The following is a 20,175-nucleotide window of genomic DNA, read 5'->3' as shown; positions in this document are numbered from 1 at the left end:
ATATAGGTCCTAATGAAACCTCTTTTTTTAAGTTTTCAGTGTGATATGTTTGATAATTAAGAAAAAGGTATTTGGCTAAGGTAAATTTAAATGTAAAAAGTTTTATTTTTAATCATTTTTATAAAATCAGATAAATTTTGAGATTTGGCTGTTGAATTTGTGTTCTACTCTGTCTTGCTCTTGGACCTATATTGAGATGATTGAGATTTGTTCCAGAATTATAATTTCTTCGGTCTTAGTGCAAAAAAAGTCGTGCGAGTATTGTTTTAACTGCATTTATCTTCAATCAGACTCTCAGATTAGTTTTTTTTCTCTTGTTTTTTGTATCTAGTAGAAGCAACATCATTCCACTGGTAATAGCAGTAGTAGCTAATGGAAATTGACAGTAAAATAAGTGGTATTTAGCGCTTATTCTTTGAAGTAATTGAGGGACACTCTAAAATTCCCCCATGATCACATGAAAGAAAAAAACGTAAGCACAGAAATATTGTAAGAGAACTCCCAAAAACCATATCCAATGTTGCTATACAGAAAATAACCGCTTTTGCGCTTGCATCACCCCAAAAAATAATTTAATAACTATTTCGAAATCTCAAACTAAATAAAACTACCCGTAATTATGAAATACCAAAAAGTTCGTTACATTTATTTCGCAATCTCAAAAAAATCTGACGTTGTCCCAGATATGGAATTAGACAATTAAAGGGTCACTTAGCAGAGCTTCGACATGATGTATTACTCAACCACCTTGAAACTGCCGGGAATATATAAAACTGCCCCAATAATGAAATAACCAAATATTCGTTTTATTTATTTCGGAATCTCAAAAAAATGATGTATTGATCAACTACCGCGACACGGCCGGGAAGTTATAAAACTACCAACAATTATGAAATACTCAAAACTTCTTTATATTTTTTTAGCAATCTCAAAAATATCAGATGTTGTCCCAGATATCAAATTAGAGCAGTAAAGAGCCACTTAAGAGAGCTTCAAAATGATGTATTACTCAACCACCTCGAAACGGCCAAGAAGATATAAAATTACTCCCAATAATGAAATACCCAAATATTCGTTTTATTTTTTTCGCAATTTCAAAAAAAATTGAGTTGTCCCAAATGTTGAATTAGACCATTTAAAAGCCACTTAGGAGAGCTTTAAAATGATGTATTACTCAACCACCTCGAAACCACCAGGAAGATATAAAACTACTCCCAATAATGAAATACCCAAACATTCGTTTATTTATTTCGCAATCTCAAAATAATTTGACGTTGTCGCAGATATTGATTTAGACCATTAAAAATCCACTTAGGAAAGCTCTAAAATGATGTATTACTCAACCACTTCGAAACGGTCGGGAAGATAGAAAACTACTTCCAATAATGAAATACCCCAATATTCGTTTTATTTATTTCGCAATCCCAAAAAAAATTGACGATGTCCCAGATATTGAATTAGATCATTGATGACTATGATGTATTGCTCAACCATCTTGAAACCGTCGGGAATATATAAAACTACCGCCAATTGAACCATTGAAAAACCACTTAGGAGAGCTTCATAATGATGTATTATGCCTCCGTCGGGAAGACATAAAACTACTCCCAATAAAATTCGCCACTATCAAAAGAGAGGTTTTCGACTCAAAATTTAGCCGCAAAGACACGCAATATTCAGGAGACTTGTTTAATTTTATTTATACTTTTCATATTTATATTTATTTAGCCGTTCATTAAAAGTTTTCGGAGACGACATTTGCGAACAAATTTGAGCTTTTGATGCCGTTTAGAGATACATGATGTCCCATTTAAACCAAAAAATTTTGAATCGTTTCCGGATTAGGAGCAATAGTTATTATGCTGGTTGTACAATTTTTTTCAACTAATTCATGAACAAAAACAGATAAGCATATACACCTTTTGAAAATTAATTTAAAATTGTGTGCAACCATATGCAACCAATATGACAACCATTTGAAAACGAATTTTAGGGCATCCCATAATTGGGGGTAGTTTTATATATTTCCGACGGTTTCGAGGTGGTTGAGCAAAACATCATTTTTAAGCTCTCTTAAGTTGCCTTTTAATAGTCTAATAAAATATTTGGAACATCAGATTTTTTTTGCAATTGCAAAAAAATATATCAAACTTTTGGTTATTTCATTATTAAGGGTAGTTTTATTTCTTCCCGACCATTTCGAGCTGGTTGAACAATACATCATTTTGAAGCTCTCCTGGGTGGCTCTTTGATGGTCTAATTGAATATCTCGACAAAGTCAGATCTTTCTGTGATTGCGAAATAAATAAAACGATTATTCGGTTATTTCATCATCGGGGATAGTTTTAAAAATTCCCGACCCTTTCGAGGTGGTTGAAGAATATATCCTTTTGAAGCCCTCTTCTTTAATGGTCTAATTCAATATCTGGCACAACGTCACATTTTTTTGAGATTGCGAAATAAATTAAACGAATATTTGGTTATTTCATTATTGAGGGTAGTTTTATTTATTTCCGACGGTTTCAAGGTGGTCGAGCAATACATCATTTTGAAACTCTCCTAAGTGGTTTTTCAATGGTCTGGTTGAATCTCTGGGTCAAAGTCAGATTTTTTCGATATTGCGAAATAGTAATCAAATTATTTTTTGGGACGATGCGAGCGGAAAGGGGGTTATTTTCTGTATAGCAACATTGGATGTGGTTTTTGTAAGTTCCGTGTTTATGTAATATTTGCAAATTCGAATTTGTACCCGACATATTTGATCATCGCACCTGAACAAGCACGATTTCTGCGTTGCACAAATTTCAAACAAAACGTTGCAAAAGTTCAAGCCAAACAGAAAACGTCGAACGCAATTTAGATTCGTGTAATATTTTTCGTGGTTAATTGACGTTTCATGAGTTTTAACTTAACACCTACAGAATGTCCAATTTTCGAAGAGATGAAATTGATGAAATTTGTGCCGCTGCTCTTTTTGATCTATAGTCTGTTCCTAAATGATGCGAAGTAATAGCGAGGAGAATTCCGCTGAAGGGCAACAAATTTAAGAGTTGTCCATAACTCTGGCTTATCAATAAACGTAAATCTTTTGAATGTATATGATTGCATTGAGCATGATAATTCTAGTTTTCGATTACAAGAAAAAGTCGAACCTTAAATCGAAAAGTTCAGAAAATACTAAAAAAACCCTTGTTGATGACAAAATGTGCAATTAGTAGAGAACTGCTACGTAAAACATAGAAGGATGATTTCCTGGCAAAGGCATAAAGAAAAAGTCTGTTTACTTGAAATTTTTTGTTGGTAAAGTAAATACTGGAAAAGTGTAAAGAATATTTTTTTTTCAAAGGAACTTCCACAGGCTTTTTGCAAAACTTCTGGATTCCTCCTGCGTCGGTTTTTGCTTAGTCGAAATTGCTGACGTATTCACCAGCCATCCTGTTGACTTCTTCAGAGCTTGACTGAAACTGGCTCGAATTTTACTCTGTACCTGCTTATTTATTGTTTAAGGGGCGGAGGGGGAGGTGCTAATGAGTGGTATAAACACCGTATCGGATGACAGATTCCCATATTGGTGACAGGTAGAGACCTGAGTCGCGGTTAAGATTGTTAGGTTGTTTATAGATTTCTATAGACTCCCGGATTTTTCGTTGGTAGAAGAACTGATTACATGCAAGAATTTTAGTTTTATCAAATGAAATTTCAGTCACTTAAAACAGAATTAAAACACCTTACCTCTGCTCTTCCAAAAGCAATGAGGCCGAAAGCAATCCTACACTTGCCAATGTGGTAGTTATATATATAAGCAGGTACAGAGTAAAATACGAGCCAGTTTCAGTCAAGCTCTGAAGAAGCCAACAGGATGATTGGCGGAACATCAGCAATTTCGATTAAGCAAAAACCGACGCAGGAGGAACCCAGAAGTTTTGTAAAAAGCATGTAAAGGATATTTTTGTATTTTGATGAGACTTCTAGACTGAAAACGTGGAAATTTTATTGGTGCTCGTCAGTCTTTCATGGAAGACTAGTCGACTAGTGTTGAAGTTTAATCAGGAAATGGAAAGAGCCTAACAGTTGCTTAACCTTGGAAACAAAGAAGAAGTCCTCTAATAGGGTACATGGTTGCAATCTATCCCCTTAATACCTGGAAAATTGGACACCCTATAACTTTTTTATTATTGAGATACTGTTTCGCAAATTGGGGTCCGATTTGGATGACTAAGTTCACGATTTCCAAAAATAATTACCTCGATCGTCGTAGGTGTCGTAATAGGAAGAAATTGTCTCGCTTTCGTCACTTTCTAGCGTCTCTTTGTCGTTTTCGTGTGTCCCGTTGCTTAGCAACCCCTGTATATTGTCGGCCGTCCTGCTACGTGCCGGCAGTATTTCCCAGAGACTCGGTATTCTCGACGACCGCTTCCCGTACAAACTCGTCTCGATGAAATTTTGAAAAATCTGTTTCGTGATTTGATTTTGCCGCTGTATTTCTCTCAAGTCCAGTTGGTAACCTGAAAGCATTACGATGTCAGTGTTGTGCAGTCGCGGCATAAAACTGACCCACCGATTTTTGGAAATACGTAAACCAGTTTTAGTCTTCCAGTTCCGGTGACTCCCAAATAAATTTTCAAATAAATCGAATTAATGTAAAAACAAAGATATTGTGCTGGTTAAGAAAGTCAACACCCCAAGTAATTTATTTTGCGTCCGACTAGACAGTTGCAGCGTTGCTATGCCCAAAAAAGGGGCATTTCTTAAGTAAATTTGACATAACTTTTTAGAATTTGTACATAACTTTGAAAAGTCACCTCTTGGACCAAGTAAGTAAAAATTAAGTAAGCACCAGTCGAAAGTATTCACCGGTTTTCGGAGATATTAATCAGAAATTCGAAGAGTATTCAAAGAAAATCGAATGCTGAATTGCGTAACTGTCCCATTTACATTATTTTTTATTTAGCGTTGTATTGGTTAACCTGATTAAGTAACTAAAATTGTTTACGTTAAAATTAGAAAAAATCGGTTTCTTCAAGGCCCGTAATAGGTATCATTAGTTTCTGTGAGTAAACTATTTAGAACGCCAAGCCAGTTTTCAACGTTTTAATAAACCAAGTGGGCCTTGATTTTTACGAAGGATACACGATAGTCACGAAGTCATGGCCTACTTGTTAATAATAAATAATATCTGGACTGTTCAGTACAGAATTCCGGTTGGTAAAACAATTTTTTTTCTTCTTTATTGGTCAGAGTGTATCGGGTTCCGAAGTAAAACTAGTTTTAAAGAGTTGGGAACAACAAGTGGTTGATACCGGTAATAAACAGATGTAAGAGCAACTGCTATGGTGGAACTTTGCAAAGGGAACTGGTTTACATCATTTCCAAAACGTTAAGACTCGAGATTAAAACGAAACAGTATAACGCGCCAACACTGACATTTTGCAATGCTGCCGCTATCTCGAAAATAAGCACGTCATGTCGAATGAGTTTGTTTTACTTGCGCAGCGATAAAGACTTTCCTCTCTCTGTTTGTTCTTACTTATATCGGCAATAGAAGTAGATTTAACCATTAAATTATACGATACAGTTTCGCTTAAACTTAATAGCAACTTAAGTGAGTCAATGGTTTGTTTCGGAAATACAGGATATTGCGAAAGGGATTTGCATAATTACAATAACAATACCAGTGACCTTTCAGAAAAATTAGCAGACTTAAAGTTGTCAGTAAGATTTAAAACTTAAGTAATGGTTTATGTTTCTTCCTTATTGCTATTATTTAGTGAATCGGCATATTATAACACAGGTCTGCTACTGATACCGCTAAGTCAGATCAGATTTTACTATTTTTCGAATAATAAAACAGTAAACCGTTTTCGCGTAAAGAGTGGTCCACATGTGTCTTCTATTAACTTAAACCTTTTAGGCATTTAATTCTTTTATGTATACAGGGTGTTTAGTTTTTAATGAAAAGGGCCCGCTTTTTTATTTTAAATTGAACATTCTATATTCAATTCTGGGATACAGAATCAATGCTTCAGGATAAATTCTTATTTGTCATTTAAATCTAAGTTTAAGAATTATCTCCTAAATAAATAATATCTCAGCTAATTTAAATTATTGTATAGGCATTTATAATAATAATTATCAGCATCATCATCATCTTTATTTCAAATTTTGTTAGTATATTACAAAATACAAAAGCACAACGGAAATAGTGTCTAATACCTAGATCTAGAGATACTATACAATTAACCATAACATATAAAAATTCTTATATTATTTTCTCACAATAGTCTTTTATTCAGTAGGGTTCTAATTCTATCAGAAGTGTCCTAATATTTCGTTTAAATCAATTTGTTATAAAATCTTTTACACATGTAGTATGGACTCTTCTCAGTTAGAGTTAATCTATGTATTGGGTGATTTACATTACGCGTTCTAGTGTTGTACGTATGGGATGATACATGCAGTTCGAAATATTTCCGGTTCTTAAAAAAGAAAACGAGTGACTCATAAATATAGACACCGTATATTGTCATTAAATCTTCCATATGAAAAATTCCTCGACACTTCATCTTTTTAATTAGCCTTATAACTCTTCTCTGAGCTACAAATAATCTTTGTAGTGCGCTGTGCCCTCCCCAAAAAATAATGCCATATTTTAAAATGGACAGAAAATTGACAAAATATAAAATTTTTGTTGTATAATTCCATAACAAACAGAATTTAACCGTTTCATTAAGCTATCAATATGCCCATTCCAGTCCACAAATTCATCTATATTTACTTTACTTTGTTAATATGCTTATCACATTCCAAATAGGATTTTGTTCGAAACAAAATAGCGTGCGATTTATCTTTATTTAAAATTAATTTGTTTTCTTTAAACCAATTATCTGCTTTTCCAAATAACTTACTACCATTGTTGTACCTCCCACCAGTAAGTTTGTGTCGTCTGCATAACATACAATGTTTTCACTATTTAGTGCTGTAATCGAATAGATGTCATTTATACATATTATGAATAGAATTGGTCCTAGTATACCGCCTTGTGCGATACCATATAAGCTTTTTTTAGATTATGAGTAGTGAGGGCGTCCATTTTTCTTAATTTTGATAGACTGTTTTCTATTCGATAAATAGGATCTAATTTTTTAAGGAATAGATCCCTGTCGATGCAGTCATAGGCTTTTGAATCCAAAAAAATGCCAAGTTCAATATGTTTTAGAATTGTTTTAGTAAACTTAAAAAGTACAGTTTCAGTGGATTTGCCAGATGTATATCCATGCTGATGGTCTCTAAACAAGTTACAGTCAATGAAGAAATCTACCAATCTACTACACACTGTTACTTCAAATTTTTTTGAAAAACCAGAGAGAAAACCATAATTATCCATTTCTTCCGGGTCACCCTTCTTATATAATGGCTTGATCACAGCTGTTTTTAATTGATCTGGGAAAATTCCATATTTGAAGCTGCTGTTTAATAAATGAGTAAGAACATTGTTAATATAGAGCACTGATAATTTAACTATGCTTGTAGGTAATAAGTGTGGAAGCATATTTTACATGTGCGTGGCAACACTGCACTAAAAATTTGCTTTATGAACATAAGTCGGCATAAAATTTAATCTTATGTTCTATGCGGTATGGGCTTAAAATAAGGATTTCTCATATGTCCCCGCCACTGGATCACACATCGAAGAATTGGCTTAACATGCGCGATCTAAATAGTTTCGCTTGTAGAAAAAAAAGGGATATAATTTCGCATGTTGGCAAACGTTTACCAGCGACTGTCGCTTTAACGAAGGATATTACGTAACATCTGAGGGAATTTAATTCGTTATGAATTAATGAACTTAAAGCAAACCAATTAAGCTCGCGCGCGATCAGTGGGGTATGAATAAAAAAATACAGTCTAAAGTTGGATTGGGTTATTGCTACTTAAATGATCGCATTAATTAAGAACCGCCGATCTCAAAGTACAAGTACCCTCCAGCAGACAATTTGCCTTAGTATTAACGTGTATGACGAAGAAAGAGAATTTCGTATTTGTTATATTTATATGGTTATGGGTTATGACTTGTTGATGGATCACAACATAACCTCAACTAGCTAAGATTTTAAAATAGCTCTGATCGAAAATACTCATCCCAACTTTTTTGAAAATGACTGTTTCTGAGCGATTAAGTTTGCTGTCCAAGGCGCCATAGCGGATCGAAAGGTCATATCGTGAGGTAATTTTTTTAATGGTAAATTAATGCTTCTTTCGTAACGCGAGAAAGATGGGTGCCGACCTTGATTTCCACAATACCGTTCCATTAATCTAATTTGAATGTAATCGATACTCTCGAGCAATGTGTGCTTTGCAGTAGTGTCCAAGGTTAGGTGATATGTCACTCGAGGAGACGATGACGTGCGTGGACAAACACAATGCTAGTTTGCGGTCGCAGAGTAACCTCTATATTTAAAAGTTCAATAGACACTTTCTGCAACGATATAGTAGTTTAATGCCATTTTAGTGGACGAGTAGGCCAGTCCTGGAAGATTGCGAGTTCAGGAATTTTTACGCAATTTCTTGTTTTAAACACCTCAGAATTATACCAATTTTTTATTAAAAAACTTAATTAACAAATTTAAAAAAATAACAATCCAATGTTGGTTCTTAGTATAAACTATAAAGATTATTTTTGAATATTAATATTAAACGTACTTTAAATGGTAAGTAAAGTATTTATGTAATCTGAATCCGAACAGACTTCTGAATGTAGCCACCAGCAACTTGAGATGAACTCCAACCACCATGTCGTTTTAATTGTCCACATACCATGTAGTATACTATGAGCATGTCAAAATATCTATTCATTTCGATACTACGGAAACCAATTTAAAGGCCGACTTGGACTAAAAATATATTTGAAAACCGTCCCGAAAGTAAAATAAACTCTCCCGTCATTTTCATATAAACAACTGGCCTAATATTAAGTAGGAAAATGTTGAATAACTACGCCTACCGCTACTGTTTTGAATACAATGGCGACGAAATATACAACGAACTTAACGATGGTGTAAAAATAATGCAGTTAATCAATTCGCCACAAATTTCATGAAAGAGCAAATCCTGACAGGTAGATAAAATAATAAAAAATATAGGAGACCCGATTTGCATAAACAAGAATTCGCATTATACATGTATTTATTAAAAACTTATGGCCGATTGCACAATGTGAAATACACTTTTAATGCGTAGTAATTCGACGTAATAATAAACAGTTAAACCACATTCAGCGCATAACTATTTGTTTATTTATTTAATCGTAACGGGTTCCTTTATAAATATTGATATGTGGATGTCTATGGCGCGAAATCGACAAAGTTAACACGCAATAGATTCAAATTTGAGTTTTTTTGGGTGAATTCGAATAGAAAGGCCTGTTTAGATCCGTCGAATTTTACGTCAACGCAACTTTGATTGATAATATTCATATAAACTACTTCTTTTTCTTTACTTCTGATGGCCGGAGGTGCTTTTATATTTACCTGTCTGAAAGCATAATTTGAAATATTGCATAGATATATTTTCTTTTACTTCGTATACTTGCCTGACATCATTTTTCAGTACTTTATGACAATGTCCTATCTATTTAATAATAATATCATATCTATCTATATTCTCGTTTTCGATATTCCTTATTGTCTTTTAATGACTGCGTCCTGTTTAATATGAAAAGTAGATAACTGTCTTTTTGGACGATTATTAGTTTTTGTTTTGGGTTTTGAGATAACGTTTTGTTGATATAGTGTTTTAGGTTAAGCGATGTCATGTTAACAATACTTAAAAAATTGGAATTAAGGTAATGTTGATTGGGGCAATCCGGCAAAAATATTTATTTGATAGCGGCACATGCGTGTATACCGGAAGCTGGACTCAACTTTCTTATTTTAATTGGAGCATATATTATTCGTTTAGGGGATATTTAACATTTTATGTCAAAAATAACTTTTGCAACCGAACAATTTTTAAGTCTAAATAAGATAGGATTATAAAAGTAGGTGGTTTTCATGAGCCTCTTCAATTTCATTTTTATTTTTATTTTTTTCAACCTCCTGTATTATCAAGTCCAAAATCTAATATACTGACCAAATTTGTACAAAAGACCATTTTCCGAATGAGAAAAATTTGCATATATTGTTCGTCATTTTTTGACATAAAAAACTAAATATCTCAGAAACGCTGAAATTTAGGTGTATGATATACATTAAGTTTCCAAGGAATCCAAAAAGCAATATATTCTAAATGATCATTTTGAAAATATTTTAGCCAGATTGCCTCCACCATCATTATTTTAGTTCCAAATTTTGAAATTTTTGCTACTTATAGTTTTCTCATAACATACTGACAAAGTTTCCAGTGGAACATCCTGCACAAATTTTCACGTTTTTGCACAAGTTGATTAATCCACAAATATCAAGCATGAAATAACCAAACAATAACCTTTTAAACGACTGCAACAAATAAATCGTGGTTTCAAATGGATGTGAAATATGAAATTTTTCGAAAGTGTCCCCCCAGTCTGTTTTCTGTACATCTGGGTAAGTTGCGTTTAATTTTATAGCCATTAGTACAGGAATGATCAGCTCCCCAAAATTATTTTTGTCTGTTCTCTGTAGAAGAAACTTACTAAACACAAATAACTTCCTAACGGTTAGAGCTAATGGGATGAAATTTTGTACCGAAAGCGACTTTTTTATGTAAACATTAAACACTACAATGCAATATACTGTTGAGTACAATGTTATCCAACAACATATTGAAAATGAGCGTTTTTGCTTCAATCTGCCATTTACACTATAATTACATCCTTTTATTTATTGCTTTTACTTTATTGCTTTTGCGTGAATGCGTTTCCAATTAAAGAAGTAAGATTATGATCTCCTGATCTTCGAACATGAGCCAAATGGTAGGATGTTTCATTTCAAGGCTGAGTACGTTTGTTCCGAATTATTATCAAATTCTTTGCCTCCGTAAGCCAAACAAGGACGGCGGTAAACCGATATCCCCCCTGATAAATATAATACAGAAGAATTTTTTACTCGCGTCAAGTTGATAGCCTTCGAGATTGCTCGAGAATTTTTCTTTGTTTGAGTGTGTTGAACCTCATTAAACCTGCATATCTCACGACACGTGATGATTGAATCTTGATGCGTTTTTAAGTGGTCGATGCATTATTCGAAAATCGTTAATTCCATAGATTGGCCTCTTAACGTGAAAATTGGATACAGTTCGTCCCATTTCAAATATTCGCGTGCAGGATATCTCGAAACCAAAATTTAAAACGAAAATATCAAAGTGTAGGTCTCATTTTAAGTGGAGATATTTGAATGTCCATTTGACATTTCTCAAATAGTAGTATATTGAGGAGGATGAAACTGATTTGTACAGAGTGGCCTGTTTTGGGGGGTATTGCGATGCATCAAACTAATTGGAAACAACTAATCATATTAGGAAATTTTACGCAGAATCCATTTATCTAAATATTGCTATAGCATGGTTCTATCTTTAATATTCGATGACCAAATTCCAATTTTGTATGCAATTAAGCCCTGCAAAACAATGCGGCTTATTGGTCCTAAAAAGCAAGTGCCATTTTCCAAATTTGGCTGAATTTCGTGTTATTACTAGTCTTATTTACATCAATATTGCAATTTATTTTTAAATATTTTATAGTTATTTATTGTGTTATTTGTTAAACCTAAATTATCGAACTTTTTTTTAAATATTCCTATTCTCGAGGTGCTTAATGTCAGGTACTCAATATATTGGTTTTATATTTTTTATATTATTTTTTATATTTGAAGTTTATTGAAGGAGCTAGGCAAAAACTTTTTACATAAAAGTTGTATTGGTTTTTCTCTATTATCTTATAAAAAGAAATGAGCTCCACAAATGTAAATGAAAATTGGATAATGAGAATGAGAATTGGAACACCCTTTATATTTTGACTGGAGCACCTTTTTAAGTCATGCTATATCCGAATCGGAAATTTTCATAAATAAATTTATTCGTAATTTTCAAAATGATCAGAAATCAAAACACGCCCTGCAACTACTCAGAAATCGAGCCCGTGGCGTGTGAGCCGATTTTGCTCTATCTAGTTTAGAAATAATTGTTGCCTGTTAAATTTACATCGAAAATTTTCAATTTTCAGTGTAAATTTAGTTTAGAGAGTTTTTTTTTTAAATGTAAGATCCAGCGGTATGGATAGTTTTGTTCTGTGTCTTTTAACAATTTTAATATTGCTTTCCAGCTATTTGAAATACAAAGCATCTTTTATTTATATTTATTTATTGTCTTTATATTCATTTATAATTTATTGCCGTAAGCTAGTTATCTGTCAAAATAAACTTGTGTGGGTACAATATTAAATGATCCTTGATATAACACTCCTGTTATATCCAATTTCTCATAATATTCTAGGTTAACATGAGTCATATCAGGAGAAGGAGGAAGAGGAGGAGGCAGAAATTAAAATAATAATCATGGCATGTCGTGACTGTTTGACAACTAAAGTATATTAGAGAAACGCGCACCTTTTTTCGACAGCGTATACACCGCACGGCCGCCGCGGTTATTTAATTTAATGGGGACCTTCTGACTTGAAAAATGAAGAAAAACTGCCGCTCGACTGGTATTTCACTTTCAATTTCGTCGATTCAAAGCGATAGGTTTTGCTTCGAGTTACGCCAAATGATTGAGCGTAATTTTTCCAACTTAGTTTGATAATAATTACATTTAAAAAAAACAGGTGGCAACGCTCCAAATAATAAGTATTATCGCACTAGACTAGTCCTGGGGAATTTAGATTTTGAGATCAATGGCATGCCTCGGTTCGAACGTTTTATTGGCAATTCGAATGGGTCTATCGCGGTTGCGCCAATCTCTGCGTGAAACTTCGATAGCCTTGCGCGGTGCCGCAAGCGGAGGAAGATATCTGCTTTTTAATGGAGACTTATTTCCTGTAGCTTAAATAACGATCTGCGTTTTGCATATTTTGAAATATTGTCAAGGCAAAACCAATAATTAAATAACACCAAATTGCGATAGAAGATTTACACGGTATTTCAAATATCAGCCAAAGGAAATCGATGTCATTTTATTGGTTATGAACGGGTTATCACATACGCGGGCCGCCCAATAAGTACTCGAAAACTTAGAAAAAATATTTTTTTAGACATTTTTTAAAACATTGCAACCTATTCTCCCATCAACTATATTGGTTTAAGCGTTATTCCATTTTTTTAAATCGTCTAAAAAGTAGGATTTTGGGAGCTCTTTTAAAACAAGCATTTGTTAGACCTAAACCACCAAGCTATTTTTTCATCCTGGAAATAATAAATGATCACTGGGGACCAAGTCTGATAATAGAAGTTTTAATAATTGGAACTTTAATTCCATAATTTCGACAATCGCAACTTTTTCTTTTTCAGATGAGGACATTTTTTCTTGATTTCTTTCATCAGCCGTTGAAATAATGAAGCATAGTATTCTAATGTTATCGTTATTCCGTTTCCCAAGTAATCAACATCCCAAAAGATTGAGGTCGTAACTTACCAGGCGACTTGCGGTCTTTGCCTAACCAAAACTAACTAAAACATACGGTTGTTTTTATTCTCTACTGTGAGCAAACAAGGCACCCGTCTTGCTGAGATTTTTTTTATATTCAATTCTTCGATAAGTCTATGGCCTCAAATATTTCGTGCACTTTGAGTCATCTATCACTTAAAATCATCGAAATTCGGGGGTATCATCCAAGAGATGTCTCTTATAAGGGAAAACTTTTGCGCCTCCCCTACAATTTCAATTTTATGTCACTTTATTGGTTATCAACGGATTATGTCGTAGTTTTTGTGACGTTATTTTGAACACAATGTTTTTAGTTGTTGCACTCTGTTGCACTGTTTTCTTGGCATTAGGTTTAGGTTTATGGGTTAGGTTAACTCATATATATATATATATATATATATATATATATATATATATATATATATATATATATATATATATATATATATATATATATATATATATATATATATATATATATATATATATATATATATATATATATATATATATATATATATATATATATATATATATATATATATATATATATATATATATATATATATATATATATATATATATATATATATATATATATATATATATATATATATATATATATATATATATATATATATATATATATATATATAAGATGTCTCACTCGAAGTCAGGCGCGCGACTGCCTTCTTCCGCCCACCCATGCCGGGAAACTGCATTCCTTTTAGATTTTCGTCGATCCGTTTATACAATTAAGTATTTAGTACGCATACAAATTTAGCGCAGGTTAGATAGTAGTGTATTATGCAACAAGGTTGACAAACGCCATTTAACTCGCACTTAAAAAATTTTGGGTTAACATTATTTTACTAGATATTTCTAATGATCAACCTTCTAATGAAGTTTTTAATTTAGAAATCAAGGAATCCGGTAAATGTTCAGTTCCCTCAAACTATATTGTTATTACATCTCACATATTGGAATTCAAAAAATCGTTGAAAATGGTACAACGAACTCAAACTGAGAACTGGTTGTTACCAAATCAGATATTTTTCACGCATTGGACCTATTTACATAATACAGGAATTTATAAAGCAAATATGAAAAAGGTTTTGACAAGGTGCATTCAACATGCGCATGTGCGAGATTTAAAATATTCTTAACTTAAATTAAATTCTTAATTCTTACGGCTTTCAGCAAGCAACATGGCCGTTGACAGATCGTCAATAAGTTTTACAGCATTTTCTCAAAATATTTTCAATGATCCGTATCACTTTTTACCGTAGTAGGGCCACTATGTTATCTGTATGGAATAAACAAAAGAATACTATAAAATAAACGCATTTATAAAGCTACTATTTTATTTTACTGAAATAAAAGAAAATTATTATGTTTTTACATTTATGACCAAATATATTTACTTAACGCGTTGGAACTGGCAACACCGCTTACGCGTTCAATTTTAATGACGAAAACCTTATGTCGCCGTAGGTAGCGCTGAACTTTATCGGTTTGTACAAGAAACGATATTTCTTATCATATCGTAAGGTTTTAAATACGGGAAAACGTAAAACATCAGTTGCTTATATAGACATGACCCATATCGTTTTAATATTATCTTTTCTTGAAAAAAATAAAGTTCTAACCGGTATCAGCGTGGGTTTAGAGAGAATCGCTCTACTGACACCACCGTAATAGATTTTATATAGAATATATACAAAAAACTGGATAGTTGGAACTCCTATTGAGCATTGAGGGCCAATTAATTAATTGGCATAAACAATTTTTGTAGTGTATATAATTTAAAATAAAAATTGGTATAATTTTTTCAAAAATAACATAAACGTGATTTATGAACTCCGCCCTCTAATATTTCCATTGTTCCTAAACGACTTACCACAACTATAGCCAACTTAACTAAACACGAGAATCAGTTGGGGAAAAAACGATAAAAATGCGCAAACCATTAAATCTAAAAAAAACATTATATTTAATAAAATAAATTAGCTAATTACTCAAGTTCCTAGGAATCATAGTATATTCCAATCTGGAGTGCAGTCTGCACATCGTCTGGTCAAAACTCTGGACATTACACCTGACATATTGTAATTCAAAAACTCAAACTGAGAACTGGTTATTACCAAATCAGATATTTTTCACGCAAGAATTTTACTTTAATGTATTTAAAGAAGGATTATACATCCGTTTTTGATACGTCTTATCTACCTTATAGCTGAAAAGATAAATAAACACTTTTTTCTACTCCCGTCTGTAAAATACCTAATTACACACCGATCTAGCGTGCGGGAAGCCTCGCTTTACCACGTCAGTTTCGTTTCCCATGAATCCGACTAAGGTCGGACATTTGCGGGATTTTACCGCACGGGTTTGGGAGCAATCGGATGTTTTCGGAGATATTTCCCACGCCTTGAATTTTGACGTTTGTCAATTCTGATAGTCATGTCAGTGAATGTATTCGTGTTTTGCGAAAATGTACCCAAAAACTAACAGTCGTAGAAAAAGTATAGTATGCAACACGTTCGGTAAACTTTTTAACTCACTCGTTTATTAAAAACTTGCTCCGCTCGTGTCAAATAAACTCGTGAGTCAAATGCCGTTTACCGCACTTTTTGCATAATATACTATTTTCCACTCCCGTCCGTAAAATACCTAACTACACACCGATCTAGCGTGCGGGAAGCGTCACTTTACAACGTCATTCCGTTGTTTATATGACATATCCAATAATACATCTCTCTCTGTCTAACGTAAAATTACAATCTTTTTATTTAAATAAACTACTTAATGATCAATTGTGAAAGTTAAATAAACAACATAACGTTTTAAAATTGTGTTTATTCCGTTGTTTGTATGACATATCCAATAATACATTCTCTCTCTCTGTCTAACGTACACAGTTAAAAAGAGACAAGAATAGCAGAACCGATCGGAACGATAAACGAAGAGGTTTAATGGCAACTAGTAAATATTTTGTTTCAATGGTACGAAATTTAGTAATCCAATAATCTGTTATTATTTTTAACTTGTTAGATTGTGACTTTTTCGTGACCGTCGTAGAAAACTCTTTAACTCACTCGTTTATTAAGCACTCGCTCCGCTCATGCCAAATAAACTCGTGAGTCGTTTACCGCACTTGTTTCATAATATACAGCTTGTCATATCAAAATTAAATAATATGGTATAAACAATATCCTAGCGAGGAAGAAATGAACAATACCTTTTTGAAAGGTCAAAAATCCAAAGTGTCCCCATAGTTAGGAACTTATCTAATGAAGTTCCTTTATTCCTGAATGATCCACAAAATAACATTAATCATTACATTCCCACTCAACGCCTAGCTATAAGGCGGATTGACATTATCGACATCATTTTCGTGCTCACAGAGTGAGTCACATAGAATTAGGTTACTAAAGTAGACTGGCGGTGCCCGGAGCCATCGCTCCACGTCAAGACACTTCAAAGAACAGACATTGGCCAGTTGCGCAACACCAAAGCAGAATTTGATTTATTAGCGCTCGTAACGGCATTATTATTTTTTTTTACTGGAGCGATCACAATGGTAACGACTAATAGCATTACAAGTGAACGCAAATTGCAGTTCGGTTCTGTGCTAGTCACGACGAGCTAATTAAATTAACACGACAATAAAATCATTCTTTCTATAGTCGCTAACAAAGGTTAGTAAGATTCAACCCAAAATAGTGAGCAAAGTGGCTTGTCGAATTAAAAGCGCGGGAAGTAAAGCATAATTATCGCGGTATGTTTTACGCTTGTATTGAAATTTTGCTTTCAACGGGAGGAATCGTTGAAGAAATTCTATCGAGAAATGCTTAACCAAACCAAGGAGATTCTCGGTGGTCGTAAATCACCAGAGATCCATTCCGCACATGCCTTTGAAAAACCTTGTCGAAAGGTTAACAACTATGCAGGAGAAGGTTGCCAAACTCGGCTTGGTCGAAGAAGAAAGTAATTTTCGTTCTGGTTATATTTTTCGTAACGTTTATTACCTGTTACATGAATTTCTTTTATCATTTGTTTGTTTATTATATGCTGTGATAACCATTTCATGGCAACGGGGTATTCTGTTTACTTTTGGGTGCATCCACCAGTATGTCAATAATTTCAACATTAATAAATTAAATGACAAATTTTTCGTTTGTTTTGATTAGTCTTATTACTTATTAGTCTTATTACTGTATTGATGTTTTGAATAGAGCGTGTAGAAAGCATAATGACTGTCACGGAGGTTTGCCATTTTTAATAACACGTTTTCCATTTATAGCAAAAATGTTATTGCCGGACAAGAAGATGTTAGATAGATGCAGATTCAAGATTATGGTGTTTCTCTGCAGTATTTATGTACTGACAATAATTTATATTGTTTATATTTCCATTTTATATTATTAAACTGTAATTTTATTTGTTCTATTGGGCAAAGTAATGTTTTTCATAAAATGAGATGCTGTTGCTTTTTATTTGTTTTTATAATTGTCATTAAGTGGAGTTAATAAAAGATGTAATTATATTAAAGCTGTTTTTTCATCGCGTTTCTCTACGTTTTACCTTTCGGTTTGCTTTCATGCTTTCGACGATGGCAAGGCAACATTTTATACGTCATCCGCGGTTATGAACATGTGAATGTCGCTAATAGATAGCTAATTGTATTTTGCATATAGATCGTGTTAAAAAAAAAAAAAAAAACCGACACTTGGAACTGGAACTAAATGACCCAAAGCGTCCAATACATCTCGTCAGCTTTGCATATAGAAAGTTTTACAACAAGTTTGTGTTAATTGTCCGATTAAACAAATCGTTAATTTTTCGAACACCGGCGCGTACGAAATTGGTTTCACCATAAATCGCTATATAGAAATTAATTTGATATCCCGAAACCCGCTAAAGATAATAGACAAAAATGGCGGATAGCGGAGCGGAAAATGGAAGAATATACAGAGTTTCCCATTGAAAAAATGAAAATTGTCTTTAATTTTCGATTGAAGCGACATGACATGAGAAAATCCGTTAGATGGATAGAGCAGACTCTAAAACCTAAGTGACCAAATCGCCAGCAAATTTCTACATTCCGTTTTCCCAAAACGTCTAATAATCCATTGACCGTAAGGCACCTAACGACGATGAAATTTATGCCACATTAAAAGTGTGATTTTTTTATTAAAATGATAGCAGTATAAAGCAGCCACACCCACGTTGCTCTAGGCATGTCAGTTGATTACTGGGCTTTTACTTCCATCAATCACGATAAAGATAGAACAAAACGTAGACCGAGTAATGGAAACAAGAGTTTCGGATTTGTTTCAGTTTTTCTTTTTGTCATTTTAATTTGCAGAAAACACAACAAAACATCAACTTTATTATTCGTTTGATAGACATCAACCATTTTGACGTAAGAGCTTACTGGATGACTGGTCTAGTAGCCTATGAAGCCCGTAAGAAATATGGTAACGTCATACGTCATAAACACAAAATATAGAGTTTTCTTTAGTAAATCGGCTATTCGCGGTGTAGAAAATCCCGCTCAAGTTTAAAAATTATTTCAAATGTGTTCAACAGATTCTGGAATCGGTACAGGGAATTTCTTTCGGAACGAATTATAACCTTCAAATTTATTATTGTTTTAATCGGCGGAGTTTTTGGATGGACAATACTAGTTGAAGGTATGACGTAAAGTTCGTTTGTTTCATAAATTACAAAGTAGTTAGGCTGTAGATAATGTTTAGATGATGCGCTTAAACTCATAAGCTTCAAATTACTAATCTTCCATCCTACTTCCCGTAATTTTTATTAGACTTGAATCCATACTCTGTTTTTTTTTAATACTTTAGTTTATGGGAGGTCGACGGCGAACCGACAACTAACGCAAATAAAAATTATATTCTGAATATATTACGGATCGGCTCTGCGAAATTGCTATTATTAGTATTGTTGAATTGAGAATGAAAAACTTGATATAAAGTTCACTCTACTCTACTGCTTTCTTTTCCCTACTCTAAAATAGCAAATTATGCATGATTTTAGCCGTGATATTTTGACATTTGTCAGTTCCGATGGTTACGCCACGCGCCACTCAGTGCCATTTAGAAAATAAGGGTTATCGAACAAGTATAGTAAATATATTATTTTATGTTCCTCAAAACCCACCAGCAGTAAACGTTTATTTCGGAGCAGATTTTGCTCCCAAACACTTACCGGCTTCCTTGAAGCCCGCGTGTCCGTATTTGCTGCCCAACGAACACTGACCCGTAAGCAGAGCAACGATCAAAATGCAACCCGACAATTTAAGAGCCATTTCGCGCAGAAACGACGAACGACCGAAAGAAACCACCGCGTTTACGTTGAATTTTATTGAACCGGTCCGATTGGCTAAGGGAAAAAAATAAACAGCGAACCACACGGCAGACTCGTCGCAGTACTTGTGCGTCGAGAGCTGAAAATCACGTAGTCGAGGTTATGATCTGCGAAGAGGGAAAGTATACGGGCATATACGGTCGGCTTGAGTCAGATAGACGCGCTTTCGTTTGT

At 33.6% G+C, this 20,175-nt stretch overlaps 1 protein-coding gene across 1 annotated transcript in view; it reads right to left on the bottom strand.

Moving 5' to 3' along the window:
- Positions 1-20,036, bottom strand: part of LOC132698355 (lectin-like) — a 42,220-nt gene extending 22,184 nt beyond the window's left edge. The window contains exons 1-2 of the mRNA XM_060664363.1: positions 19,843-20,036; positions 4,245-4,505 (exon numbers count right to left, since the gene is read on the bottom strand). Of these exons, the coding sequence (XP_060520346.1) occupies positions 4,245-4,505; positions 19,843-19,942 (361 nt within the window). The 5' untranslated portion in view covers positions 19,943-20,036. The remainder of the gene's footprint in view (positions 1-4,244; positions 4,506-19,842) is intronic.
- Positions 20,037-20,175: the final 139 nt, after the last annotated feature.

The sequence above is a fragment of the Cylas formicarius genome, unplaced genomic scaffold (assembly GCF_029955315.1).
Source record: "Cylas formicarius isolate icCylForm1 unplaced genomic scaffold, icCylForm1.1 PGA_scaffold_2__14_contigs__length_35257938, whole genome shotgun sequence".
Classification (NCBI taxonomy): domain Eukaryota; kingdom Metazoa; phylum Arthropoda; class Insecta; order Coleoptera; family Brentidae; genus Cylas; species Cylas formicarius.
The sequence above is the reverse complement of the archived record's forward strand: the minus strand, read 5'-3'. Positions and strand labels throughout refer to the sequence as shown.